Below are 24,589 nucleotides of genomic sequence, written 5' to 3'. Positions count from 1 at the left end.
GACTCAGAGGCATCCAGTCTGAGGAAACAGGATCAGCTGAGGAATTGGCAAGGTGATGTGGCTGTGGCCTGTTCTGCTTCTCTGATCTTCCAGCTTTAACCCAATACCTGGCTCCGGGTTTCATTTTATTAATAAGACCTTTTAAGATTCGTCCAAGAGAGGGATTTCAGACCTGATTTCCAGAGTTCCCAGTTGCAAGGCTGGCCAATGCTGAGTATGCTGGACAGTGTGGGCACTATGTCAGGGTGACAGGTGCCTGGGGATGGGTGTTTGGAATCTCTCTGTTGCTCAGTTTTGCTTCCTGCCATGATTCTACAGGCTGTGGTGGGTAGGAGCAGGATCAGTTCCTGTGGCAAGTGACAGGGAGGGGGGCCTGTGCAGGGGTTGGCTGGCTGGTCTTGTAGGAAAAGGCGGAGGGGGGGGCAGCTGGGACATCTCCCCCTGGTCCTACAGAGTGGGTGAGATCCATGGGCCAGGTAGGACCCTGAAGGCCCTGGCTGGTTTGTTGGGGGCTGGGTAGGTGCTCTGAATGTTGTCAGTGGACAAAGACTTTGTTTATAGGCAGTTGTGTGACCCAGTTTAGTTAGCCCAGTGGGGAAATGAAGGGGTCAACAGCAACCCTGGCTGGCATTTCCGTTTCAGAGCTTTTCAGGTTTCCTTTCCTAAGCCTTTCTCTCCATGGATGTGAGACATGAGTTGATTTTTTTACCGCAGCGTCAGTGAGGGTGTGGTTCCTGCTTAGTTTCCATGGAAACTTGTTGCCGCCGCCCTTCCTTATAAGGAATAAAGGGGAGCAGCCTGCCCCCCTACACTTCTCATTTTCCTCCTCCAGGGCATGTCTCTGAGCCATCTCCTACTACAGAGGTCTGAATCCCATTTGGGAATGAAAAGATAAAAGGCAATGACATTCTGAGATTTGATTGCCAAGAAACATTCCTTCCAGAATTGTTACTGCTACACTGTTGTGGAGGTGGGTCAGGTCCTACCAGGATGTCCAAGAGCTGCTTTGATTAATCACTTATTCTCCTCTCCTTTTTCTGGATAATATGCCCTGGTTTTCATCTTCAAGGTTTTGGGGAGAGGCTTGACTATGGTGTTTTACGCAAATGAAGCTAACAGATTTGTGTCTGCATCCTGGGGTTCTCTTTGGGTGCCCAATGATGCGGTTGCTTGGTCCCAGGCCTCCACTAGGGGGCACCTTCTGTCACTTCAACTTGGTTTTCTATAGAGTCATGGAGGTTGTTTTTTTTTTTTTTTTTTTAATTATATTTTATTTGCACTGGTGTTTTGCCTGCATGTATGTCTGTGTGAAGGTGTCAGTTCTTAGAGTTGCAGACAGTTGTGAGTGGCCATGTGGACACTGGGAATTGAACCCAGGTTCTCTGGAAGATGAGCCATCTCTCCAGCCCAATGGGGTGTCGTTTTTAAAACTGGTTACTGGTTCTCTTTGTGTTGGGCAGGGCTGTCATATTGTCTTTGGGAAAGATCTTCATTTTTAATCAGGTAACTTGGTTAACTAAGCAGCGTGTGGTCAGATTCAGATGTGATGCCGGTGACAGATATCCCTGTCCTCTTTGTCCCAGGGACATCCTGATCACCAGCGTGGATGCCATGACAACATTCAAGGACCTCTGTGAGGAAGTGCGAGACATGTGTGGCCTGCACCAACAGCACCCACTCACCCTCAAGTGGGTGGACAGTGAAGGTAGCCCCAGTCTTCCTAGGTTAGGCAGCCTCCCCCAAGTACAGCTGAACTCGTTAGAACCAGCGATTCCTCAGTACAGTGGCTGCAAATGGGTGAACAGGATCTGAGACGGCACTGAGAGCAAGGCAAAGGGGTGTCCCTGCTGTGCGGGGTGCCTCAACTGCAGGGGAAGCTTTGTGCGTCTCCTGGCCCGGCTTGCACAGCGCCTTCCCTGACTTGCCTTACCCTGGGGTGTTCTGGCAGCTGCTTTAGAAGGACTAGCTCTTCGTTTCAGTTCCCACCTCTTGATTTCTCTCGCTCTCTCCTGCCCTTCTTCCTCATCTCTCTTATTTTCTCACATCTTTTTCTCTCTTCTCATCTCTCTCCTCTTCCCTTTCTCCTCCTCTCTTCTCCCCTCCTTTCTCCCCCTCCTCCACCTCTCTTGCTTGCTCTGTGTTCCTCTGTCCTCATCTCTCTTTCTTCCTTTCTCCTCTTTCTCTCCCACATTCAGACTCAGAAAACTGGGTTGAGATGGGGACGGCCAGGAGACTCCTTTTGCACAGCTGACTACAGCTATCTGTCAGAGACACTGTGGATTAGGCAGAGCGCATGGCCGCTCCTGTTTCAGCAGAACTGCTGGCACATGGGCTGGTTGTGTGCATCTCTACATCCATCAAGACTAGAGGGCAAGAGCCTCTTCCCTTACCTAGGCCACCTAGGAGGAAGTTCTAGGGCTTTCTGCCTAGCCAGCTCTTAGAGCTCCCAAGGCTGTGAGTGAACGTGACTTCCTTCTGGGGAGCGAAAGGTTCTTTTTTTTTTTTTTTTTTTTTGGTTTTCGAGACAGGGTTTTTCTGTGTTATTTTGGTGCCTGTCCTGGATCTCGCTCTGTAGACCAGGCTGTCCTTGATCTCACAGAGATCCGCCTGGCTCTGCCTCCCAAGTGCTGAGATTAAAGGCATGCGCCGCCACTGCCTGGTGACTGATAGGTTCTTACATGGGACACTCAGGTTCCATGAGGGGAAATTAACTCATTGGTTTGGATGGCTGTTCTGGAATCTCCCACCCCTGCTTGGTGCTGATCATGAACAATGAGACTTTGAAGTGCTGAGTAGCTCAGGCCTCTTTGCCTTCATACTTCTGTAGCCTCATTGGTGCCTCTTGCCTCCACCTGCTAGGTGATCCTTGTACCGTGTCCTCACAGATGGAGCTGGAAGAAGCTTTCCGGTTGGCCTGTCAGGGCAGAGATGAAGTGCTCATCATCCATGGTAAGTGAGAAATCTAGGGCAGACTTTTCATCTCTCCACTTAGTCTGTAGAAATAAATGGCTGTCTTAGTTTGCTTCCTGCTGCTATAACAAACACTGTAACCAAAGCTACTTGGGGAGGAAAGGGTTTATTTAGCTTGCACATCCTGATCACAGTCCATCATCGAGGGAAGCCAGGGCAGAAACCTGGAGGCAAGAGCTTATGCAGACATACCTACCCAGGGGTGGTACTGCCCACAGTGGACTGGGTCCTCCCACATCAATCGAGAAAATGTCGCACAGACTTTCCTAAGGGCCAATCTGATGGAGGCATGTTTTCAGTTGAAGTTCCCTTGCCCAGAGAACCCTGGCTTGTGTCAAGTGTACAAGACTAACCAGAACATGGCCTGAGGAGCTTGATGGGATCTTTGTCTGATAAGGATTGGGAAGCCATGTGGAGTCTGTCACTATAAAACCTTATGATGCTCTTATGTGCTTTTAAAAGTAAATTTATGGGACTGAAGAGATGGCTTAATGGTTAAGAATACTTGTTGTTCATGCAGAGGACCTGGGTTCTGTTCCCAGCACTCACATGGTAGCTAACAACTGTCTGTAACTCCAGTTCCAGGGGGATCCAATGCCTTTTTTGACTTACACAGGATTCCATGAGCACATGGTGCGCCCACATTGATCAGACACACACATACACATAAAAATAAATTTACTTAATTAGAAATGTATTCTTGTATTGATTTATTTGTGCATGCACGGGTATGCACGGATGCTACAATCCATGTGTGGAGATCAGAAGACAACTTACATGAGTTGGTTCTTTTCTTCATGATGTGGGTCCCAAGGATCAAATTCTGTAGCTGGGAGTTTCTCCCACCCCACCCAGCCCCACAGTCCCTCAGACGCTTATAAAATAATCACTCCGAGGCTTATATTAATTACAAACGGTATGGCCTATGGCTCTAGCTTTTGGCTAGCTAGTTCTTTCATCTTAAATTCACCCATTCCTATTAATCTGTGTGTTGCCACGTGGCCATGGCATCACCAGTCTGTTGGCATCTTATTGCTTCTTTGGCGGCTGGCATCACTCGACTCTGCCCTTCTTCTCTCTGTATCTCTGCTTGTATTTCTCACCTGGCTGTAAGCTTTCTTGCCATAGGCCAAAAGAGCTTTATTTATTATCCAGTGGGAGTCACACATTCACAGCACACAGAAAGACATCCTACAGCAGAACTCAGTTCCTCAGGCTTGATGACAGGTGTCTTTACATACTGAACCATCATGCTGACACAGAAACTTAAGTTCTGCTGAGCCTCATGGTGTAGGTGTTGAGAAATGGAGGAAGATAAACTGAGAGAGTTCAAGACAGACTTGTGCTATAGAGTTAGTGAAGTAAAAAGGGCCAGGGACGTAGACCCTGTGGCTCAGTGGAAGAAAGTCTACCTAGCATTCTCAAGACCCAGGTTTAATTCCTAGTGCAGCTTTTTTAAAGTCGATTTTAAGATAACTGCTGTCCTCTGTTGTGTCTGGGTTACTTTATTGATGAGATCTGCTAGTTTTCCTCTGACAGCTCTGCCCTTCAAAAGCCTTTTCCCTGGAACCTTGCAAATGGGGTTTGGCATGGAGATGTTCTCGGGATTCTGAGGTTCTGCTGAGGAATGTCTTCCTGGTCCTCAAGGGGTCTGTGGGGAGTACTTTGACTCTGGGCAGGACTTTCCCTGAGAGACGGTGTTAATGGCACAGTGATCACTAACTTTATCATTTTGTTTCTTTTTATCCAGTTTTCCCGAGCATTCCAGAACAGCCAGGCATGCCTTGTCCTGGAGAAGACAGTGAGTGTTCAATTTTTTTAAAGTTTAATTTAATTTAACTTTATGTGTATGGGTGTTTTGCTTGTTGTGTGTCTATGCACCACATGAGCCCTGGTGCGTGCAGAAGCCAGAAGAGGACATCCGATCCCCTGAAACTGGAATTATAGTTATCAGCCACCATGTGGGTGCTGGGAATCAAACCCAGGTTCTCTGCAAGAGCAGCCAGAAGTCTTAACCACAGAGCCATCCCGCCAGCCTGACTGCTCCATTTTATTTATTTATTTATTTATTTATTTATTTATTTATTTATTTATTTATTTATTTATTTATTTATTTATTTATCGAGACAGGGTTTCTCTGTGTAGTTTTGGAGCCTGTCCTGGATCTCGCTCTGTAGACCCTGCTGGTCTCAAACTCACAGAGATCGGTCTGGCTCTGCCTCCTGAGTGCCGGAATTAAAGGCGTGCGCTACCGCCTTTTTAAGTTTCCTTTTAACATGTGCGAGGTGCTACAGGTAGAGCTGCTGATCCATTATGTCAGGGCAGCGGGTGAGTGCCTTGTGTGAAGCAGGGCCCTGGGACCCGGAGTCGTTTACCTTGGTGAGGAATCTAACCGCAGCGTGAACAGTACTCTAACCTCAAGAGCTCTTTGCACTTTGGCTGACTCCCTCATGGTTTCTGTGGATGTGATATGGCTGACTGGTGCTTTGTTGGCAGTGGGGGAGGTAAGGGTAGGAGGTGTGGTGGGCTTGGTTGTAGGTGGCAGTGTAGAAGACCCACAAAATGCCCTGGCTTGTCCCATGAGGAAAATGCCCAGGTCAGGACACGTGGACACGGCGCCTGTACCACTCCGCCTGCCCCGTGCGGACCATCCGGGCCTGGAGTTCTTGTCCTCTCCCTGTCTTGTGCTGATCTGTTCATTTCCCCCTTTTGGTCTGTTGGTAGGAGATGAGGGAAGCAGGTCCCAGGAGTGGTGGGATCCAAGGGGAGCTTTGTCTCTGCCTCTGATTGTGTCCTGGGGACCATGCTTAGGTGTTAAGGGGTGGCGCAGTCCTGGGGGTGACAACTTTTGGCTTTCCTGGTCAGGGAAGGAGAAGTACCTGAAGTTGCACCACCCAGTGTGATTAGAGGGAGGCGGGTGCTTAACCTATGTGTTTTGCCTCTGGCGGGAAGGGGAGCCAGCCCAGGGACACAGGGTAGAGAGCCAAGAGAGAATATCGGTTAGGTGTGTATGCGTGTATATGGGGGTATTGCCTAAAGAGGCCTTTGACAAACTGGGTGGTGTGGAACCCAGGACACAGAACCTTCCAGCCCACGTCCCAGGCAGCCTGTGCAGAGTTCTTAGGATAAGTGCCCAGCGTGTTTGTTGTGTTTCCAGGGCCTGTGGAGTACTCCCTGATGCTCCAGCCCCTCCCTCTGGGGTGCCATGTCCCACGGAGGGACAGGTATCTAGACAGTGTATCTTTATGAGTATGTAAACAATGAAATAAGGCAGGGGCTGGCAACATGCCTCAGTTGTTGCCTAATGGACCTGAGTTCAATCCCTGGAATCTATGTAAAAAAAAGCAGAAGACGGCCAGCTCTACAGAGTTACGCTCTGACCTCCAAACACACACTGTGGCACACATGTACCTGTACTCACACACCTCATACACACATGTACATCACACTATGGCACACATGTACCTGTACTCACACACCTCATACACACATGTACATCACACTGTGGCACACATGTACCTGTACTCACACACATCATACGCACATGTACATCACACTATGGCACACATGTACCTGTACTCACACACATCATACGCACATGTACATCACACTATGGCACACATGTACCTGTACTCACACACCTCATACACACATGTCCATCACACTATGGCACACATGTACCTGTACTCACACACATCATACGCACATATACATGCTCACACAATAATAATAAAGTTCTAAAATTAAAAAAAATAAATAAATAAAGCAGCTCAGAAGAGAAGATGAGGTTTTCCTGTCCATCTTATTCCTTGACTTTCACACTGCTCGTCAACAGGTGTGTTTCAGATGGTGTCTATATGTTACCTGGAAGACTTTTTGGTTGTGGTAACAAGATTGTGTTCATATGTTCTACCTTATATCACGAGAGTCTCCATGAAGCCCCTGTGACCACAGGGCAAGAGGGTAGCCCAGATGTGTGTGGATGCTGTAGGGAGGGTGCCTTGAGTTGGCGGGATGGTGCCATACAGTAGTGTCACTGGATGTCAAGAGCTTGGGGACTCTGCTGAAGAGAAGAAGTCGGGCGTGACAAGGTAGGTCCATATCACCCTGTGGGCATGCAGAAAATGTGGCTGACCTGGCCACATGAGTAGGTCCTTGAGATGCTTGCTGGGGTGGCTTAGTCTCTGATAGACACTCAGTTTTGTCAGGACATTCCATAGAACCTTTGCTGAGATCAGAAGGTCTTGAACTGAGCACCACAGAAGATCAATGGATGATTGACAAGACAGGGGCCTTCTCTCCAGCTTATGGATCATGCCCTGGCTGGCTGGTGCACTGGGGTGTAGAAAGGCTGTCCTCTCTCAGGTCCTGGAGTGTATGAAACAGTAGGATCCTGAGACAGGGTCTCGCGGTCAGTGTGTTGGTGTTCTGTTTCCCCAGTGTGTAACACTTGCCCCTTGGTGTTTGTTCCTGTCTTTGACATGGGAAACCCTGTTCTTGTCACCCAAGGGAACTGTGTGACTTTGCTGCCTACAAGGACATTTGTGTTTTTAGTTTTGCTGAGGGTCAATGAGGAGGCTCAGCCTGGTGGGATGTAAATGACAAGGGTGAGCCTCCTTGAGCTTCATTAGGACAATGTGAAATGGACGGACAGACACATAGATACAAGTTTGAAAACTTTGAAGGACCTGGTTGACATGGAACAAGGGAGTATCTAACTGAGCATGCCACGCTGGCTAGTTGTAGCAGGCCTTTTTGTTTGCAAGCCCCCAAATCATGACATTGAGACTTATTAGTTATGAAAGCTCGGCCTTGGCTTAGGCTTGTTTCTAACTAGCTCTTATAACTTAAATTAACCTATTTCTATTTATTTACGTACTGTCACATGGCTCATGGCTTTTTACCTCTCTTCCTGCATATCCTGCTTCCTCTGCATCCGACTGGTAACTTCACCTTTCTTCTTCCCAGAGCTCTCTGTCCAGAAGTCCCACCTATACCTTCTGCCTAGCCATTGGCTGTTTAGCTTTTTATGAAACCAGTCACAGTGACACATCTTCACACAGTGTAAAGGGATATTCTACAACATTTCCTCCTTTTTGTCTAAATAAAAAAAAGAAAAGTTTTAACTGTAACACTGTAAAACTATATACAATAAGAATAATTTTCAGGTAAGAATTACATTTACAATGTCTAGTTCATTTGCATTTGGCAACTTTAGAAAAAATACTCCATTATCTATCCTAACTTAGCCCAAAGTTCTGTCCCCAAACCATTTCTTGTCACAACTTGTATTACCATCCTAAAAAGATCTTTTTATACCTTAAAACATCTTTTTAGATAAATAACTTAAACTTTTATGTTTCTCAGCCTTATAAACTTTACATCTCTTTTGTAAGTTTCTTCAACTTGTAAAACTATAGAAATGACAGAGACATTTGGCTGCCTGGACAGTCACCTAAGGTTCCTCTGCAATGTTGGGGCATCCATCTTCAGCCTGTAGGCCTAGAATGTCTGACAAACTTTTCTGTGAAGCAGGAATATTTTTTTTTTTTTTTTGGGTTTTTTGAGACAGGGTTTCTCTTGTGTAGCTTTGCGCCTTTCCTGGAACTCACTTGGTAGCCCAGGCTGGCCTCAAACTCACAGAGATCCGCCTGGCTCTGCCTCCCGAGTGCTGGGATTAAAGGCGTGCGCCACCACCACCCGGCAAAGCAGGAATTTTTGAAGGACTGTCCTACAAGAACTTTGTCTTGGCAAAGTTCATCAGTTGCTTTCTTTTGTATCCTGCTTGTTCAATTTGGACAGCATACTGTTAGCAGTCAATGCAAGTACAGTTTCTTGCCCAAATGGCTAGCTTTCGCCACAAAGAAAGCAAACTCCATATGGAGGTTCTTCAGTGCCCATCATCATTTTTTTGAAGTAAATTGGTGCTGCCAGGAGCAGATGTGTCTCACTGTCATGCAAAGCCTTATGTTATTAAAACATTTTAAATGCCATATTCCGTAGGTCTTTGAAGTGTTTGAAGATCACCTATCTATCTAAAATGTATCTCTGTATAATCTTGAAAACATACCTAACATGACTATTAAGTTTGATGTTATAAAAAACTATTAACCTGCCTTTTTTCTGTTATCCTAAATAGCTTTCAAGGACTAAAACTTTACATTTTTAAATGAGCTGCATAGGTACAATACCTTAAACAAGAATAGAAACACACACACACACATGTGTGTGTGTGTGTGTGTGTGTGTGTGTGTGTGTGTATAATATAACTAAAATAACCTTAAATTTGTATCAGTATACACAAATCCATATCAATGTAAAATATTTGAGACTAGTGGTTATTTAAAAGTATGCTCCAACAATCCACCCTTTTATCCCATCATTTCTATACTGTATCCCTCTTTTGTCCCTTTAGAAAGAGATCCCTGAATCTAATCTCCTTTGTTCAGCGTTTTTCCTGACCATGACCAATAACAACCACTCTAAATGATGATAAAAATCCATAACCCATCAAGTTACCAAAAACCATCTATCCCTCCTCTTGGGAATGTGGGCGTTGTGTTCTCTAGACTGCTTCCTGTTGTCTGGGGGTGATGGCATCCTTGGGGGTCCCTGAGAAAACTGAGATAATGGTAACATACATATCTGCATTAACACAAGTATGGACTGTGTGTTATACACAAGCTAGCCAAAGATGATTTTTGTTTTGTTTGAGCAGGTAAAATATATATCACCTGTCTTGTAGTTCTTATAGGTTTATTTCTTTGTCTGTAGTCAGGATTTTCTCCCCCCAATCAAACTGATTCTTGAGCAGATTCACAGTCTTTTGTTTTTTATGTAAACAAAAGCATAAACTCTTCCCCAAAGAAATACATTTTCTGACTTCCATATTAAAGCTAAGGCATTCCTAAAGTGCCTGGGCTGGTTTAATTCAGCAGTCCCTTCCACAATCCAGTGCCTCTCAGCCGCTGTCGTTCTCTGTTCATTGGCATTCAAAACATTCAACATTAGCAAAGCACCATAGAAGGTCCAAACTCCCTATGTTATAATATTTCCATCCTTATGTGGCCTATTTTTTATATTACTTTACTCTTTTTAAAGACTTTATTATTTTTAAACTATTTTTTATGACTGTCTAAACCCATTTTCTTTTCTTTCTTCAGCATCAAAGCACATTTTTAAATGTATTGTACCTTTTTAGAGTTTTTTTTTTTTTTTTTAAATCTGGACCTGGCTTTACTAAGCATCTGTAGCAGGAATCTTAAAAGTTCTTATTAATAAAATCAAACCCGAGGCCAGTTATTGGGGTCCATGCTGGTAGATCAGAGAGACAGAACAAGCCACAGCTATCTCACCTCGCCGGATCCTCAGCTGGTCTTGTCTCCTCAGACTGGAGGCCTCTGAGTCCTCATCCGGAATGGGTCTCAGCTGAATTACTGCTCAAAAGCCTGAATGCTTAACCAACCAAATGCGTAACCAGCCAAAATCTTCTAGTTTCTGGTCCTCACGCCTTATATATCTTTTTGCTTTCTACCACCACTCCCTGGGATTAAAGGCTGGCTTTCTGGGATTAAAGGCGTGTGTCACCATGCTTGGCTATTTCCAGTGTGGCCTTGAACTCACAGAGATCCAGAGAGATTTCTATCTCTGGAATGCTAGGATTAAAGGTGTGAGTGCCTCCATTTTCTAGCCTTTGTATCTAGTGGCTGTCTGTTCTCTGACCCCAGATAAATTTATTAGAGTACACAATATTTTGGGGAACACAATACCACCACAAGCATCTGCAGCATTTTCTGACTGAGTGAGACAAATCATAAACTGCTATGTCACCACCACATGCACAGTGCTGGCAGTTGGCTCCAGCCTGCAGGCAGCAGCCAGTAGACCCAGCTGTGTATGCGAGTGAGCACCAGCCTGCCTGAGAGACTGCAGTACTAGGAAGCCACGTCTGGTTCCTTGTCCAGAACTTTTCTTAGCTTTCTCAGGCCCTATGTTTGGATATTTGAGCCCCCACATTGGATGCCATATGTAGACAAATCTTTTGGGGGGCCATCAATTCACAAAAACCAACCCGGAGACTTATTAATTGTGAAAGCTTGGCCTATAGCTTAGGCTTGTGACACTAGCTCTTATAACTTAAATTAACCCATTTCTACTCATATACTTGTTGCCACATGACCCATAGCTTTTACCTGTCCTGCATGTCTTGTTTCCTCTGCATCCAACTGGCCACTCCCTTTTTTCTTCCCTGAGACTTCTCTGTCCCCAGAAGTCCTTCCTAACTTCTTCTTGCCTAGCTATTGGCCATTCAACTCTTTATTAAACCAATCACAGTAACACATCTTCACACAGTGTAAAGGAATATCCCACAACATTTCCCCTTTTTGTCTAAATAAAAAGGAAAGGTTTTAACTCTAACATAATAAAACTATATACAATAAGAACAATTATCAAGTAAGAAATACAATTCACAATGTTCAGTCTCAGCAGATCTCCTCTCAAACCCCTGCATTCTTGGGGCTAGTTAGACTCTAACTGGCTTCTAAACTAACTCTCTAAATTGTAAAGTGCTTAATGAACATTTACCACTTGGAAGCAAACAGCCCAACAGCATTTAGTGTTCCCATGGCTTGGCTGCCACCACCCCTACCCCATTCTAAAATGCATCCATCCCACACCTTCAGCAATCACTTGGTGGCCCTAACTTCTGGCCAGCTTTCTGTCCCTGTGGGTTTGTCTGTTGGACATTTCATATAAAGAGACTCACATGCTCCATGGCCTTATGCCCAGCTTCTTTCTCTCAGCATCATCTTGAGATTCTTCTATGTTGTAGCATGTTAGTACTCCTTTCCTTTGGTTTTTTTAATTTTTAAATTTCTGACAAATACATAATTAAGTTTTTTTGTTTGTTTTGTTTTTGTTTTTCGAGATAGGATTTCTCTGTGTAGTTTTGGTGTCTGTCCTGGATCTCGCTCTGTAGACCAGGCTGGCCTTGAACTCACAGAGATCCAACTGACTCTGCCTCCCGAGTGCTGGGATTAAAGGTGTGTGCCACTGCTGCCCGGCCCATAATTAAGTTTTTAATTACCCAACTTTTTTTTCTTGTTCTTTCCTCCCTCCCTCCCTCCCTCCCTCCCTTTTTTTCCCCTGACATGGAGATCTCAGTAACCCAGGCTACTAGATTCAAGCAATGTTCCTGCCCCAGCTTCTGGAGTAGCTGGACTGCAGCATCCTTGCCTGTGTTTTAACTGTGTTGTTTTTGTTGATGAGCTGTGAGGAGCTGTTTGTATACTCTGGATCTGAATTTCTGGTCAGGGTTGATTTAAAAATACTTTCTCTTTCTTTGTGTTGCCTTTTTTGTTGAAAGTTCCTTCTGACTATCGGCCAAGCTTTCATAATTAATAATAAATCTCCATGCCTTTTTTGTGAGCTGGTGTCCCGGGTCCTGTATTTTTTATTTTGTTTTGCTTTGGTTTTTGGTGGTGGTGGTGGTATAATTTTTGGGTTTTTTTTTTGTTTTTGTTTTGGTTTTTGGTTTTTCAAGACAGAGTTTCTCTGTGTAGCTTTGGAGCCTGTCCTGGAACTTGCTGTGTAGACCAGGCTGACCTTGAACTCACAGAGATCCACTTGCCTCTGCCTCCCAAGTGCTGGGATTAAAGGCGTGCACCACCACCACCACCACCACCACCACCACCACCACCCAGCAGCTCTTGTATTTCATATCTGGAATAACTTTTTCTCGAACTATGGAAAAGATTCTCCTTTCCCTGATAAAGGTCTTGTCATGCTTGACTTTTCATGTATATGAAAAAAAAGTATTTTCATGTATATGAAAAGATTTGTTTCTGGACTTTCTGTTTGTCATGGTTTGCATATGAAATGCCAACCATAGGCTCAAGTGTTTGAAGACTTGGTCCATAGCTGGTAGTGCTGTTTGGAGGAGGTTTTGAAACATTTTGGACACTGTTCCTAGAAGCTTAAGTGGAACTAGAGCATTATGGCTCACCAGGTTCTAGTATGAGCTCTCTGTTCCCTGGTTTACCAAGGTAGGAGCAAGTTGTCACATAGTCCTGCCACCATGGAGCCACCCATTCCCGTGCCTTACCCCACATGGTGGACTCTGCCTTGTCAAACCATGAGGCAAAACACACCTCTTCTCCCTTACCTGGTTCTTATCTGGAAAGTGGTGACCAGCCTCACTCACTGCTCATTGGTCTGAGCATAAAGTGACTGATATGGTTACTGTAACCTTGCAGTAAGGTTTTTGTTTTGTTTTTTATTCCTTTGAGACAAGGTCTCATGCAGCCAAGGCTGGCCTCCAACTTGCTATGTAGCAAAGGATGAAGTTGAATGCTGATCTTTCTGCCCCTTGGATTACAGGTGTGTACCCAGATTGGCAGTAAGGTTTTTTTGTTTGTTTGTTTGTTTTTGTTTTTGTTTTTCGAGACAGGGTTTCTCTGTGTAGCCTTGGCTGTCCTGGAACTCGCTCTGTACCCAGGCTGGCCTCGAACTCACAGAGATCGCCTTCCTCTGCCTCCCTAGTGCTGGGATTAAATGAATGCACCACCACTTCCCGGTGGCAGTAAGTTTTAAAGGCAAGAAGTGTGGGGTGCTGGGCATGTAGCTTAGTGGTGGAGTACTTGTCTGGGATGTGTAAAGGCCTAAGTTCAGTCACCAGTAACACACACACACACACACACACACACACCACACACATGCACACACACACACACACCACCACACAGAGTCCCCATGCACTCTGACTTGTCAAAATTGTTTTGATTTCTGGGAACCTTAATATTTCATTTTTCTTTTTTTTCTAAATTTTAAATTGGGATTTTTTTTGTGTGTGTGTCAACTATTTAAGATACTGGATTTTGTCATTGGGTTGTTCTATACCTATTGAGATGTTCATGTTTGTTTGTTTTCAAAACTCTTGTTAATGTGTCTATTACACTGACCAATGTTCTTCTTTATTTTTATTCACGTGAGAGGTGGGGGGGCATGAGTACAGGTACCTATGGAGGCCAGAAGAGGTCAGATCCCCTGTTTTTGGAGTTACAGGAAGTAGTTAGTCACCTGATGTGAGTGTGGGTGCTGGGAACCGAACTTGGGTCCTCTGGGAAAGCAGGAAGTTCTCTTAACCACTGAGTCATCTCTCCAGCCCCAAACTGAACTATTTTCTAATTTGAATTTTCCTTGGATCCTGTAAGTTCCTCCTGGTCATTATGTATAATGTTTTTACCAGGTTGCTAAAATTTGTTTTGCTAGTGTTTTATTGGTTTTGTTGTTGTTTGTCTTTTTTCTCTTTAATCGTCATTGATGCTGGTCATGAGATTCAGGGCCCATTGCCATAATATAAAGACATCCATCTTGGACCTCTGACTTAACCACATCTACAAATTAGGTCTTACCAGCAAGTTTTAGGGAAAGGATGTGGGCACATCTCAGTGGGCACATCAGTGTTCAAGCACCCTCAGTTAGTGGCTACATTTGAGGTCCATTTGCCCTCTGCACCTTGTAGGTTGGTGGGGCTGGTCTGACTCCCTCCCACTTTGTGGGTGGCCTTACACTGTTGTGCTGGAGGCTGTGTGTGACTGGGGTGACCATGGGGCGCCTGGTGGGGGTTGGATCCCTGGGGTTTCTGAAGTGGATGTCAGGTTTGTGCAAGGCAGGAAAAACCTCCAGGTCTGTGTCTTGTCTCAGTTCAGGGGCCTGTTTGTTTCTTCGTAACTGTTTGCTTTCCTGTAATGTTCTTCCTAGAGGTCAGAGCAGTGGCCCAGCAGCAGACCTGGGCAGGTGAGGCCGTGGCAGGAGTGTGGCCACCAAAGGAAGCTGAGGTGGTAATCTGTTCAGAGAATAGCCTGAAGCTCTTGGGGCATGATGTGTGTGTAACCAGAAGGTGCTGGGAACAGGCTGAGGGGGTAGCTCAGTAGGAGGGTAGTGGACTGGTCTTCAAAAGGCTCCGGTTCCGTCCTTAGTATTGGAGAGAGAGAGAGAGAGAAAATGTAGTGTGGTATTCATGTGGCTACTGTCTTATAGGCTACCATTTGTGCCACATGACTTTGGACAGGTAGGTGAAGTGTGTAGTGCCTCAGTTTCCCCCTCTCTAAGTGGGGACTATGAGACTAATGACATTTAAAAGGGTATATCCTGTATTTCCAGCACTTGGGAGGTAGAGGACAGGAGGATTAGAAATTCAATGTTATCTAATGAGTTTTAGGCCAGCCTTGACTAGTCTACATGAGATTCTGTCTCAGAAAAACAAAATAAATGGCCTTAAAAACAAAGGAGTCACTGGAACATGCTCAGGGAAGCCAATTCTCTCTGATAGTCTGCTGTAATAGTCACCCACCAGCTGGTGATCAGGTACAAATGGGAGTTCCCTACCAGGTGCCATTAAACCTTTGCATAGTCCTTCCCTTGGCCTGGAGATGGGGAGGAAGTGAGCCAGGCTCAGGGTATGTGGGAGTTATGGCTCACCAGGTGGTTGGGAGGGAAATTGAGGTAGATCTTGGTGGGCTGTTGCCCTGAGCAAACATCGTGGAATCTTTTCCAATTCCCCGAGACTTGCCAGTATTTATAGGTAGGCCTATTGTTCTGTTAAAAATCTACTTTCATTCAGACTTGTCTCAAATAATTTGCAACAAATTGAGAAAGCTGCTTTTGCACCTAAAATAGGCTTCTAACAAAATTAGCAATCTGCCCATTCAGCCTGCATTTTCTAGAGTTTTTTCAAAACTGGATATTTTGGGCTAGCCTGGAGGAGAGAAATTGGCCAGACAGTGTTTGTGATGTGGTGCTAATTTTTATGTTATACACATTTTTCTTGTTGAGGTCCATCATGGATGTCATGATTCAATTATTGTATAGTTCTATAATCTTAGTCAAGAGCTTGCAAACTTTATACTACAGGACCAGGAACTAAATATTTTTGGGCTTTGTGGGCTGTGCAGCCTCCGTCTTAACCTACAGCCCCTATCACTGCATTGTACTTCAATGAGTATCCCAATAAAAGTCTTACAGACACTGAAGTCTATTTCAGATATATTCATGTTTTTCAAAATGTTATCTGATCAATTAAAAGTGTAAGATTTTTTTCAAGGGCTGGAAATTTAGTCCACAACTTTGTACAGACCAGGCGAGTGTTCTGCTATTGAACTACACTCACAACCCTTGGGGGTTGGTTGGTTTGTTTTTGTTTTTAGACAAGATCTCACTTTGTAGCTTAGGCGGGCTTTTCATATGCAATCCTCCTGCCTTAGCCTCTCAAGTGCTAGAGTTACAGGTCTGCTACCACCACAACTGGCTCAAGAGTCGTTCTTACCTTGCTTGGCTAGAGTACTAGTTGTCATGCCTTGTTTGCAGAAGAGGGGCCTTAAGTACCATGTTTATAAGTTTCACATCTTCTGAAGTGCCTTGCGCACAGCTGGTCAGCTGCCAAAAGAGGGAAGCTTTGTCCCTGGAGGAGCGGCTCCCCTCTGGTCAGTGTTTGATTGAAGGAGCTGCGATTTGAACCCAGGGCTTAGGCAAACAAACACAGATCTCTGAGTTGGTAATATTGTGACGCCAGTGTGCGAGGCATGGGGGTCAAGCAGTCTGTCCCTGGCTCCTAGTCTGCCTGGCACACTAGGTTGACTGCTTTGGTATTACCCACTGTTACCCTCCATGTGGTGGGGTCTGTTTAGTGGATGCATTTACAATTTGCAAAGGCCATTTGACCTAGGATTTGGCCTGCACTGAATGGGCCATAGTCCTCCCTTCCTGGGCACAGGACAGTCCCTTGGTGCTTGTGACCATTGGGCTTTTGTGTGGAGTCCACCCTGAATGCATATCCATTGCCATTCCTGGAGTTGCTGCACCCAGAATCCCAGCCTGGGGCTGATTGGGAGGACCCTAGCCACCTAGGGTGATTTCCAGATGTGACATTTTAAAGACTACTAAGTATGAGCCCTCCTTGGCTGGGCTCTGGCTGGCTCTCATCCTGTCCGGCAGGCTCAGTACAGAGACGCTTGTTTTCGTGTGACGTCAGCTCCTCCGTATCCATGCCGTGTTTTAGTTTGTGCCTCAGCTGCCGGCTGTAGCTTCCCAGGGGAGCCGGGTACCACCCGGGCCTGGAGACATGAGGAGACATGAGGAGGCAGAGATGTGAGAGGCGGGGAGCAGGACAGCCAACCTTCTATTAGATGTCTGCTCCTCCAGCAGTAGCCCACCCTGCCTATTGTCGATCTAGAGACCCACCCTATTGTCGGTCTGGAGGCCAGGGGACGCAGCATCGGCTCCTTAAAGGGACGGAAGATGCCTCCTTGCACGCCCACCTTCGGTAGAGCATAAAGAATTCTGTGCTGAGGAGGCAGCAGAGAAAGCCGGTGAGTAATGCACGACTCTCCTGTGGATTTTCCACCAGGCCTAAGGTGGTGGCGTTGCAGGCCTCATGAATGCAGTGGCTGGGGCTGTGGAGCACAAGTCAATGCTTTGGGTCTCATCTCGGCTCTGCCACAGCCTGCGTGTTGCACAGATGTTCCAGCACGGAGTCCACTAGGGCTGGGATGCTGCTGCAGCATCTCACAGCGATGTCGGGGGAAGCACACGGAGAGGCTGTTGTTTTCCCCGGTGACAGGTTTTCAGAAAAATAAGCCATAGCGAAGCATGCGGAGCTGCCTCTGCAGCTGATGCGAATGTGAGGGAAGGAAATGTGCACGGATGGTATGTGCTGGAGGCCTGGGGTGGGCAGCTGCTGCAGAGGCTGGTGAGGCTCTGGAAAGCCTCTTCCCTCACTTAGCCGAGCCCTGGGAAGCCTCCAGCGTTGGGAGTGTGGCTGTGGCTGGCTTTTACAGCCTGGAGTCTGTGTCGTGGTCAAAACGAACATGCATCTCTGTTGCTTTCTTCTCACCCTGCATTGCTGCAAGTGGATGGATCAGTGGGACCACAATGGTGAGGTCTGGGCTCCCGCCCGGCACTCCAATGGCCAGCACCTGTTTCCATAAACAAGTGCATCTCTGGCTTGTAGTCTTCCAGGGCCGAGCCTGCCCTGCCTTTCTGAGCTGTGGCTTTGCACTGGCACTAGCCTCGTGCTGGAGTCTGGGTGACAGGAAAGGCACTGACGTGCACCGGGGTCCTCGGATGTCGGCAGGCAGCGCGGCCTTGGTCCCCGGTTTTCTGTCCTGAAATGGTTGGAGGTAGATTGAGATGGGTCTGAGGGCTGAATGGGATTGAGGGTGAGGGGCATGCATGGGAATGGGGATGCTTTTCTGACAACCATTTGCAAGGTTTTTTGCTTTTTTGTTTTTTAAACAAAAACAACTACCAGCTTCCCCTACCAAGCTGGCAGGGACCTTGGGGCCTGGAGAACCAGGTCTCCTTCAAAAGGTAGATCTCCCTCATTTGGAGTGTGCAGGCAGACCCCCCCCCCCACCTTGGGGAGTGGATATAGCATGCCCTTCTCCCAGGCATGGGCTGTTCAATGCAGCCAGAATGGGTCTTAAGGGTGGGCTTGTTTGTTTTGGGTCCTTGAATTATAAAATGTGGCTTGTGGGTGGGTTTGAGAGAAGAACAGCTAGCAAGGGTGTTTGGGAGGAGAAACGAGCTGTGTCATAGTTTTCCGGGATGTATAGGTGTCGTGGCCTCTTTCTGTTTATGAGACTGCTTCTCGCAGTGCATAGCCAACTTGAACCCTCAGCAAGTGGACCTACAACTGGGAGACTGGCCCTGGGTCTTGAGATCTTCCTGGTGGGTTTTGGCCCAGTGTTCCTTGGTAGTTTTCACAGAACCGTGGTCAGGGACAGCTTGTAGGAACCAACGGGCCCTCCCCGCAAAGCTATCACTTATGGATGCTGGCAGAACACAGAATGGGTCGTGACTGCATATTACCTGTTTTTGTGTCTTGGCCAAGTCTGCATAGAGACCACCCTCTTGTCTAAGCTGCATCAGCCTTCAGTGGACTCCTTTTCCCATGTCTTTGTAAAGTTCAGCGGCACAGTGGTTATGTAAGAAGTTAGCTGTGAGCTCCATTCTTGCCTCCCAGACTTTGTCCCTGAGCCTCAGGCTGCTGTCTTGCAGCACTTGCTGGCCTGACTTTCATTCCTGTCATGCAGGTCAGAGTGCCCATGGGGTCCCTGGAGCCCCTACGGTTCATTCCAAGAGCGGCAGGTAGGTTCCCCAATGGCTTCAGACCTCCAGCTGGGGTGTAGGAACTATTGGAGTTTCGCTGTGGGGCCAGTGGATGTTCTTGGAAGTTTTCCCACATCGTGTTCTCTAATCTCTGATTGGTCTGTAGAGTGACCAGATGAGCCAAGGTCTGACCACCAGGAGGACTGTCCAGGGGTTTGGGCTCCAAACTGCTGGGAGTCCTGATAGAGTGGTTGTTCCCTTTGCTGATCTGGATCTGTTGTGAGGATGTACTGAGCGGGGACCATCTTAGGTAAGGGGAGCACTTCTGAATGGGCTGTTTTGTGGGGCAATACCTGAAGAATCCAGAATATTTCGTTTTTGAGCTTGTCCCTTGGTGCCCTAGGCATTGATGGTTCTGGCATCACCTTGCTTACTTACTGCCCTCTTGCTGTCTCATGCCACAGGGCCTTTGCTTGTACTGTGTCCTCCCTTTCTGGTAGGATAAATGGTACTATGGCCATAGTTCCCACAAATTTACTTCCTAGGAAAGTCAAGAACCTTGAGGAGTCCAGCTCTCAGCTGAAGGGTCAAGCAGAGAGCAGGCTCAGTGTGTGTTGCTTTAAGATGGATCAGAAAAGCCTTGTCCACCGTGAGCTGTCTCAGTCTGTCACTTTTTCAGTTCAGATCTAGAGACAGCCTGGCATCCCCCTGCCCCAGTATGTTTGGACACTGGTTTATTTTTAGGACTATCCTAAATATGTGGAGTAGGGCACCTCATTATGACAAGCTGCTTTCCTGCTTCTGTCTCTGAGGCCTCTGCAGAAGCTGCCAGATTCCACCCCTCTCCAGGTGGTCACAGGGAACCAGGTGCCCATTTGAACAGAGAGACAGGTGTATGACAGACAGTGTGAGAATGTTTCCGTTGCCACGCTGTGACAGGAGGCTGCCTCAATTTCCATTTGGTTCTTTATTGTTTTGTTTTGTTTTTACAGTGTGGGGGTTTGAATGTGTTCTGATCTTGTGTGTGGATTTGTGGTGTGTGTCTGTGGAGACCAGAGTCAACATCAGGTGTCTTCTCTTTTGAGAGGGTCTCTTACTGAACCTAGAACTCATCAGTTTATCCAGGCTGCCTGGGCAGCGCGCTCTGGGGACCTGCCTGTCTCTGCATCCCGGCACTGGGCTTGCTACTTTATGTGGCTGTTGATGTGGGTGCTGGGAACCCAGACTCAGGCCTTTGTACGTTTGTGACAACTGAGTCATCTCCTTTTCAAATGTCTCTTTTGTTGGAGATTCTGAAAAGTCTGGTTTCCAACAAGATGGAGCCACCATATGTTGGCAAGCAATGAAGTGTCTGAGTGGTCTACAGGCTGCCAGTGCCTACCTCTGGCTGTCCTGGTCACGGTCCTGGCCCATGGCCTTGATTTGCTCTTTGGTAAAATAGTGTTGAAAGCATCAATTCATGATAAGCAGAGCGGACCCGGTCAGAAAACTGTTCGGTGAATGCTCATTTATAAACTCAGCATTGTATATTATTTTTGCCTGGTTTTTAGGTTTGTTTGGGGTTTTTTTTTTTGGGGGGGGGTGTCTCACTGTGTAGTCCTAGACTGTCTACTCAATATGTAGACCAGGCTGGCCTCAAACTCACTTCTGCCTCCTGAGTGCTGGGATTAAAGGTATGTATCAGCATTCTTGGCTGTAACTAAATGTTTATATTGAATATGCATATTTCTGTTTTAGTGTTATCACTGGAAAGGGACAGGACCCCCTTTCTCTCAGCCAAGTCTGACCCTTATTTCTTCTTGGGATCATTTCGACCATGGCAGTGTCTTTTTGACATTTATTTCCAAGTTTCTATGTAACACTTTTGTGTAGTAGACTTTTTAATCTAAGTCAGTTCTTGTTTGCCATGCTCCCTGGTTCAGTCAGTTCAGCTCTCCCTGTCTCTTCCCCCACCCCAATATGGTTGGGTCTTTTGTTTGTTTGTTGTTTAAAGATTAGTTTATTTTTATTTATGTATATAAACGTGTATGTGTATGTGTCCCATATGGTTGCAGTGCCCAGGGAGGTCAGAAGAGTGCATCAGAGTCCCTGAAATTACAGTTACAGACGGTTGTGAGCCACCATGTGGGTGCTGGGAAGCAAACCCAGGTCTGCAGGAGCGGCGAGTGCTCTAGCTTCCCGGTCTCTGTTTAATCACTGCACACCATTAGCCATACAGTTGCTTTCCCATTTTTAGGAAACTTCTGGTTTTCCTTGGAGCATTCTTGATTTGTCTTTCAGAGTTTTGTTTTATTTTTACTGGTTTGGTTTAGACAGGGTATCGTGCATCCCAGGTTGAGCTCAAACTGGATGTGTAAGTCAGTTGAGGATGACCTTGAACTTTGGATCTCCCTGCCTCCATCTCTGCCAGCTGGGCTACATCCCTAGCTTCTCTGTTTTTAAATTTTTAAAATTTGTTGTTATTGTGTGCCTGTGAGAGAGATGATGCATATGATGTGTGGGGGCGTTAGTGCGCCACGGCACATGTGGAAGACAACTTTTGGGAATCAGTTCTTTCTTTCTACTTTTTTTTTTTTTTTATGTAATCCAGTTTTATTTTTTCTTTTGTCACTTATAGCAAACAGTACTTCCAGCCAATTCTGTGGCTCTTCTCAATGATGCTTTTGAGAGAAAAAAGAGATAAACTCCTATCCCAACTATGGTGATGAGTGTGCCTCAGTTTCTCAGCCTGTGGGAGCAAGCCCTTTGTCCAGTCACTTGCCCTGGCAGAGTCAGCACATGAGGTTAACAGAAACCCTTTCTTGGTATACCTGTGCTAAAGAAAGGTTCTTTCTATATTTTTATTTATTGTTTTATTGATGTCTGGCTGGGCTTTATTTTGGTGGTGGTCATTTTGGTTTGCTTGTTCCCGTCTTTTTTTTTTAATTCTTCTCTCATGTATTACAACCCACCCACAATTTCCCCAGTGTGGCATTAATCCCAGCACCCAGAAGGCAGAGGCAGGTAGATTTCTGTGAGTTCCAGACTAGCCTGGTCTACGAAGTGTGTTCTTTCTACTTTTGATGTGAGTTGTGACTCAAACTCGGATCTCCAGCCTTGTGCAGTGACCCACTGAGGCATTTCATCAGATACTTGCAGCGTTTTTGAGAAGTCCTGTTTTCCATTGTGGGAGCCTTCCCTCTGTGCGTCCAGTTCTTGGGCACTACCACCCGCCTCGTGCATGTTTCAGGACCTTCTGAGCCCAACCCAGAAGTGCTGCCACCTCCTCTGCTGGCTCTCTCGATCCAGCCTGTCCCCTTTTCCTTTCTTGGTGTGACTTATGGTTGAGGGACGTTCCAGAGATCCAGGAAAGAGGACAGGGGTGGTAAAGTTTTAAATTCTCAAAAGTACTCTTGTAGCTACACGTGTGGTGTCAATTCATCTACATATAAAATATGTTTATGATGACCCTCACGTTAGCGTCTGGCTTACCGTGTGATTCAGAAGTCAGGCATTTTGGGGGGTGGGGGGGGGGGGGGGTGTGCTCACGCGAGCATGCGCATGTTTCTCCTCAAGGATTTTAGTATCTTTTTACTTATCTGTGTGTTCTCAAGTTTCCTGGTAACATCCCTTGATGTAGGGCTTTTGGGTCTATTGTGCTAGGAACTTTGAGGGAGGACACACATGCTGTTAGGATGTGAGAAGCTTCATAGTTGTGTTTTCTTACATGACTGACTTCCTTTCCACTGTCTTTAGGGGTCCCCTCTGGTCACTGGTTGGGCCTTATAGACTGGTCCTCCAGTCTGCCCTGTCTCCTATCTCTCTGTCTTTTTTTTTTTTTTTTTTTTCAGATATCACCCGGTCTTTTTGCCCAAACCAACCCTTAACTCTTTTAAATGCCATCCCGTCCCTCCTCGGGTATTTTGTAGAATCTTGATTTATATCCTAGGCTGCCCCGGTACTTACTGTGTAGGCCAGGCTAACCTCAAACTTTAACAGTCCTCCTGCCTCAGTCTCCCACATGCTGGGGTCTGCCACTGCTCCTAGCCCATTCTTACCTTTGAACTTTCAAGAGATCTTCGATTTGTCCTTTTTAAAATTGTGTCCATCTCTTGGGCTAGAGATAGAGCTCAATTAGCATGCAGGTGTCCTGAGTTCAACCCTCAGGACCCCGTGAGACTGAGTGTCATGACTCACGTCTGTAATAGCAGTATTTGGGAGGTGGAAGATCAAGACCCCATATTGCATTCAGTTGTCTCCTGGCTTTTCTTGGCAGGGATGGTTTCTCAGGTGGGCTTGTTTCCGTTTTGTAAGAATTAGAAGGTGCTGGCTGGGTGTGCGACACCCTCCACTTGTGTTTGTCTGGTTCTTTCTCACCTAGTCTGCTCAGGTTTGGGAAGGAAGACTTGGAGGTGAAGGGCCACCTTGTCATCATCTCAGACTGTCTAACATCCACACAGCTCAGCCCTGCTAATGTCAACCACCTGGCTAATGTCTCTCCACCAAGAAATGGCCCTCCCTGCTCCTCACTGTGTAGAAGGACGTTGGCACAGACCATGCACAAGGTGGGTCTCAGTGTCCTTCTTGAGAGGGGAGGTGCTATACACATGACACTCAGTCTTCTGTGTGAGAATCTTGTCTCTTCTCCCATTTACTGATTTAATGAATCTCCCTCCTGTCAGAGTGTCATGTTAGAGTCTGGGTTAGAGTCTCCTACTTGTTCTACTGCCCCAGGTGACCTGGCCTTGGGCTTTGGAGCTACTTCGGGTTTGCTCTGACGGATGGTGTCAGGGGGCTGAGCGGACATGGATCTCTGGCTGGATGTGGTGGCTTGAATGAGGATGGCCCCCATAAGCTCATACGTTTAAGAGCTTGGTCCCCAGTTGGTGGAATTGTTTGGGAAGGACAGCCTTTAAGGTTTCAAAAGACTCCCTCCATTCCCAATGCATGCCCTCTCTCCTCTGCCAAGATGTGAGCTCTCAGCTCTTCCACAGAGATGTTGCTGCCCCTTGACCCTTCTGTTCTGGGTGCCTTTTCCTCCTGAGGATATGTGTCTGGGGGGGCTGCAGGCATCCTGAGTCCTTCAGGACAGACTTGATAAAGCTCAACCTTGGAGCTGCTCTTTGTCTCACTGCCTTAGGCCAAAAGGCAGGGGGGGAGGGTTGGCTTTGAGCGGGGACTGTATGTAATCATTTTGTGACTGTAAGACACTTGATTCAAGTGTCCATACTTGGTGAGTGTTCAACACAGACTGGGAGTCAGGAGTTGTACCTGTGGCCTGTCTCCCTGACTTAAATACGTCCGCCAGGCAGACTCCAGGCTGCGTACACAGAGGGACTCACACAGTTGGCCACCAGGGGTAGAGCCTCCTCTCAGGGCCTTTAGAGAAAGACTTCAGGGAGGTGACTGGCTTTCCTTTGGTTTGTCACCTGAGGGTCCTTGCCTGTGCCTGTCACAGCACGTCAGGGTTGTATCTGTGGGTGGGAGGTTCTGGGGGTGGCCAGCTGGGTGGCAGGTGCCTACCTCAGGT

At 46.6% G+C, this 24,589-nt stretch overlaps 1 protein-coding gene across 1 annotated transcript in view; it reads left to right on the top strand.

The window, feature by feature from the left end:
* Positions 1-24,589, top strand: part of Prkcz (protein kinase C zeta) — a 111,354-nt gene that overhangs the window by 2,766 nt on the left and 83,999 nt on the right. The window contains 3 exon segments of the mRNA XM_028891470.2: positions 1,584-1,705; positions 2,860-2,949; positions 4,721-4,771. Of these exon segments, the coding sequence (XP_028747303.1) occupies positions 1,584-1,705; positions 2,860-2,949; positions 4,721-4,771 (263 nt within the window).

This window comes from Peromyscus leucopus, chromosome 2, assembly GCF_004664715.2.
Source record: "Peromyscus leucopus breed LL Stock chromosome 2, UCI_PerLeu_2.1, whole genome shotgun sequence".
In the NCBI taxonomy this organism is placed as follows: Eukaryota; Metazoa; Chordata; class Mammalia; order Rodentia; family Cricetidae; genus Peromyscus; species Peromyscus leucopus.
Note: the sequence above shows the minus strand (reverse complement) of the source record. Positions and strands in the feature narration are given on the sequence as shown.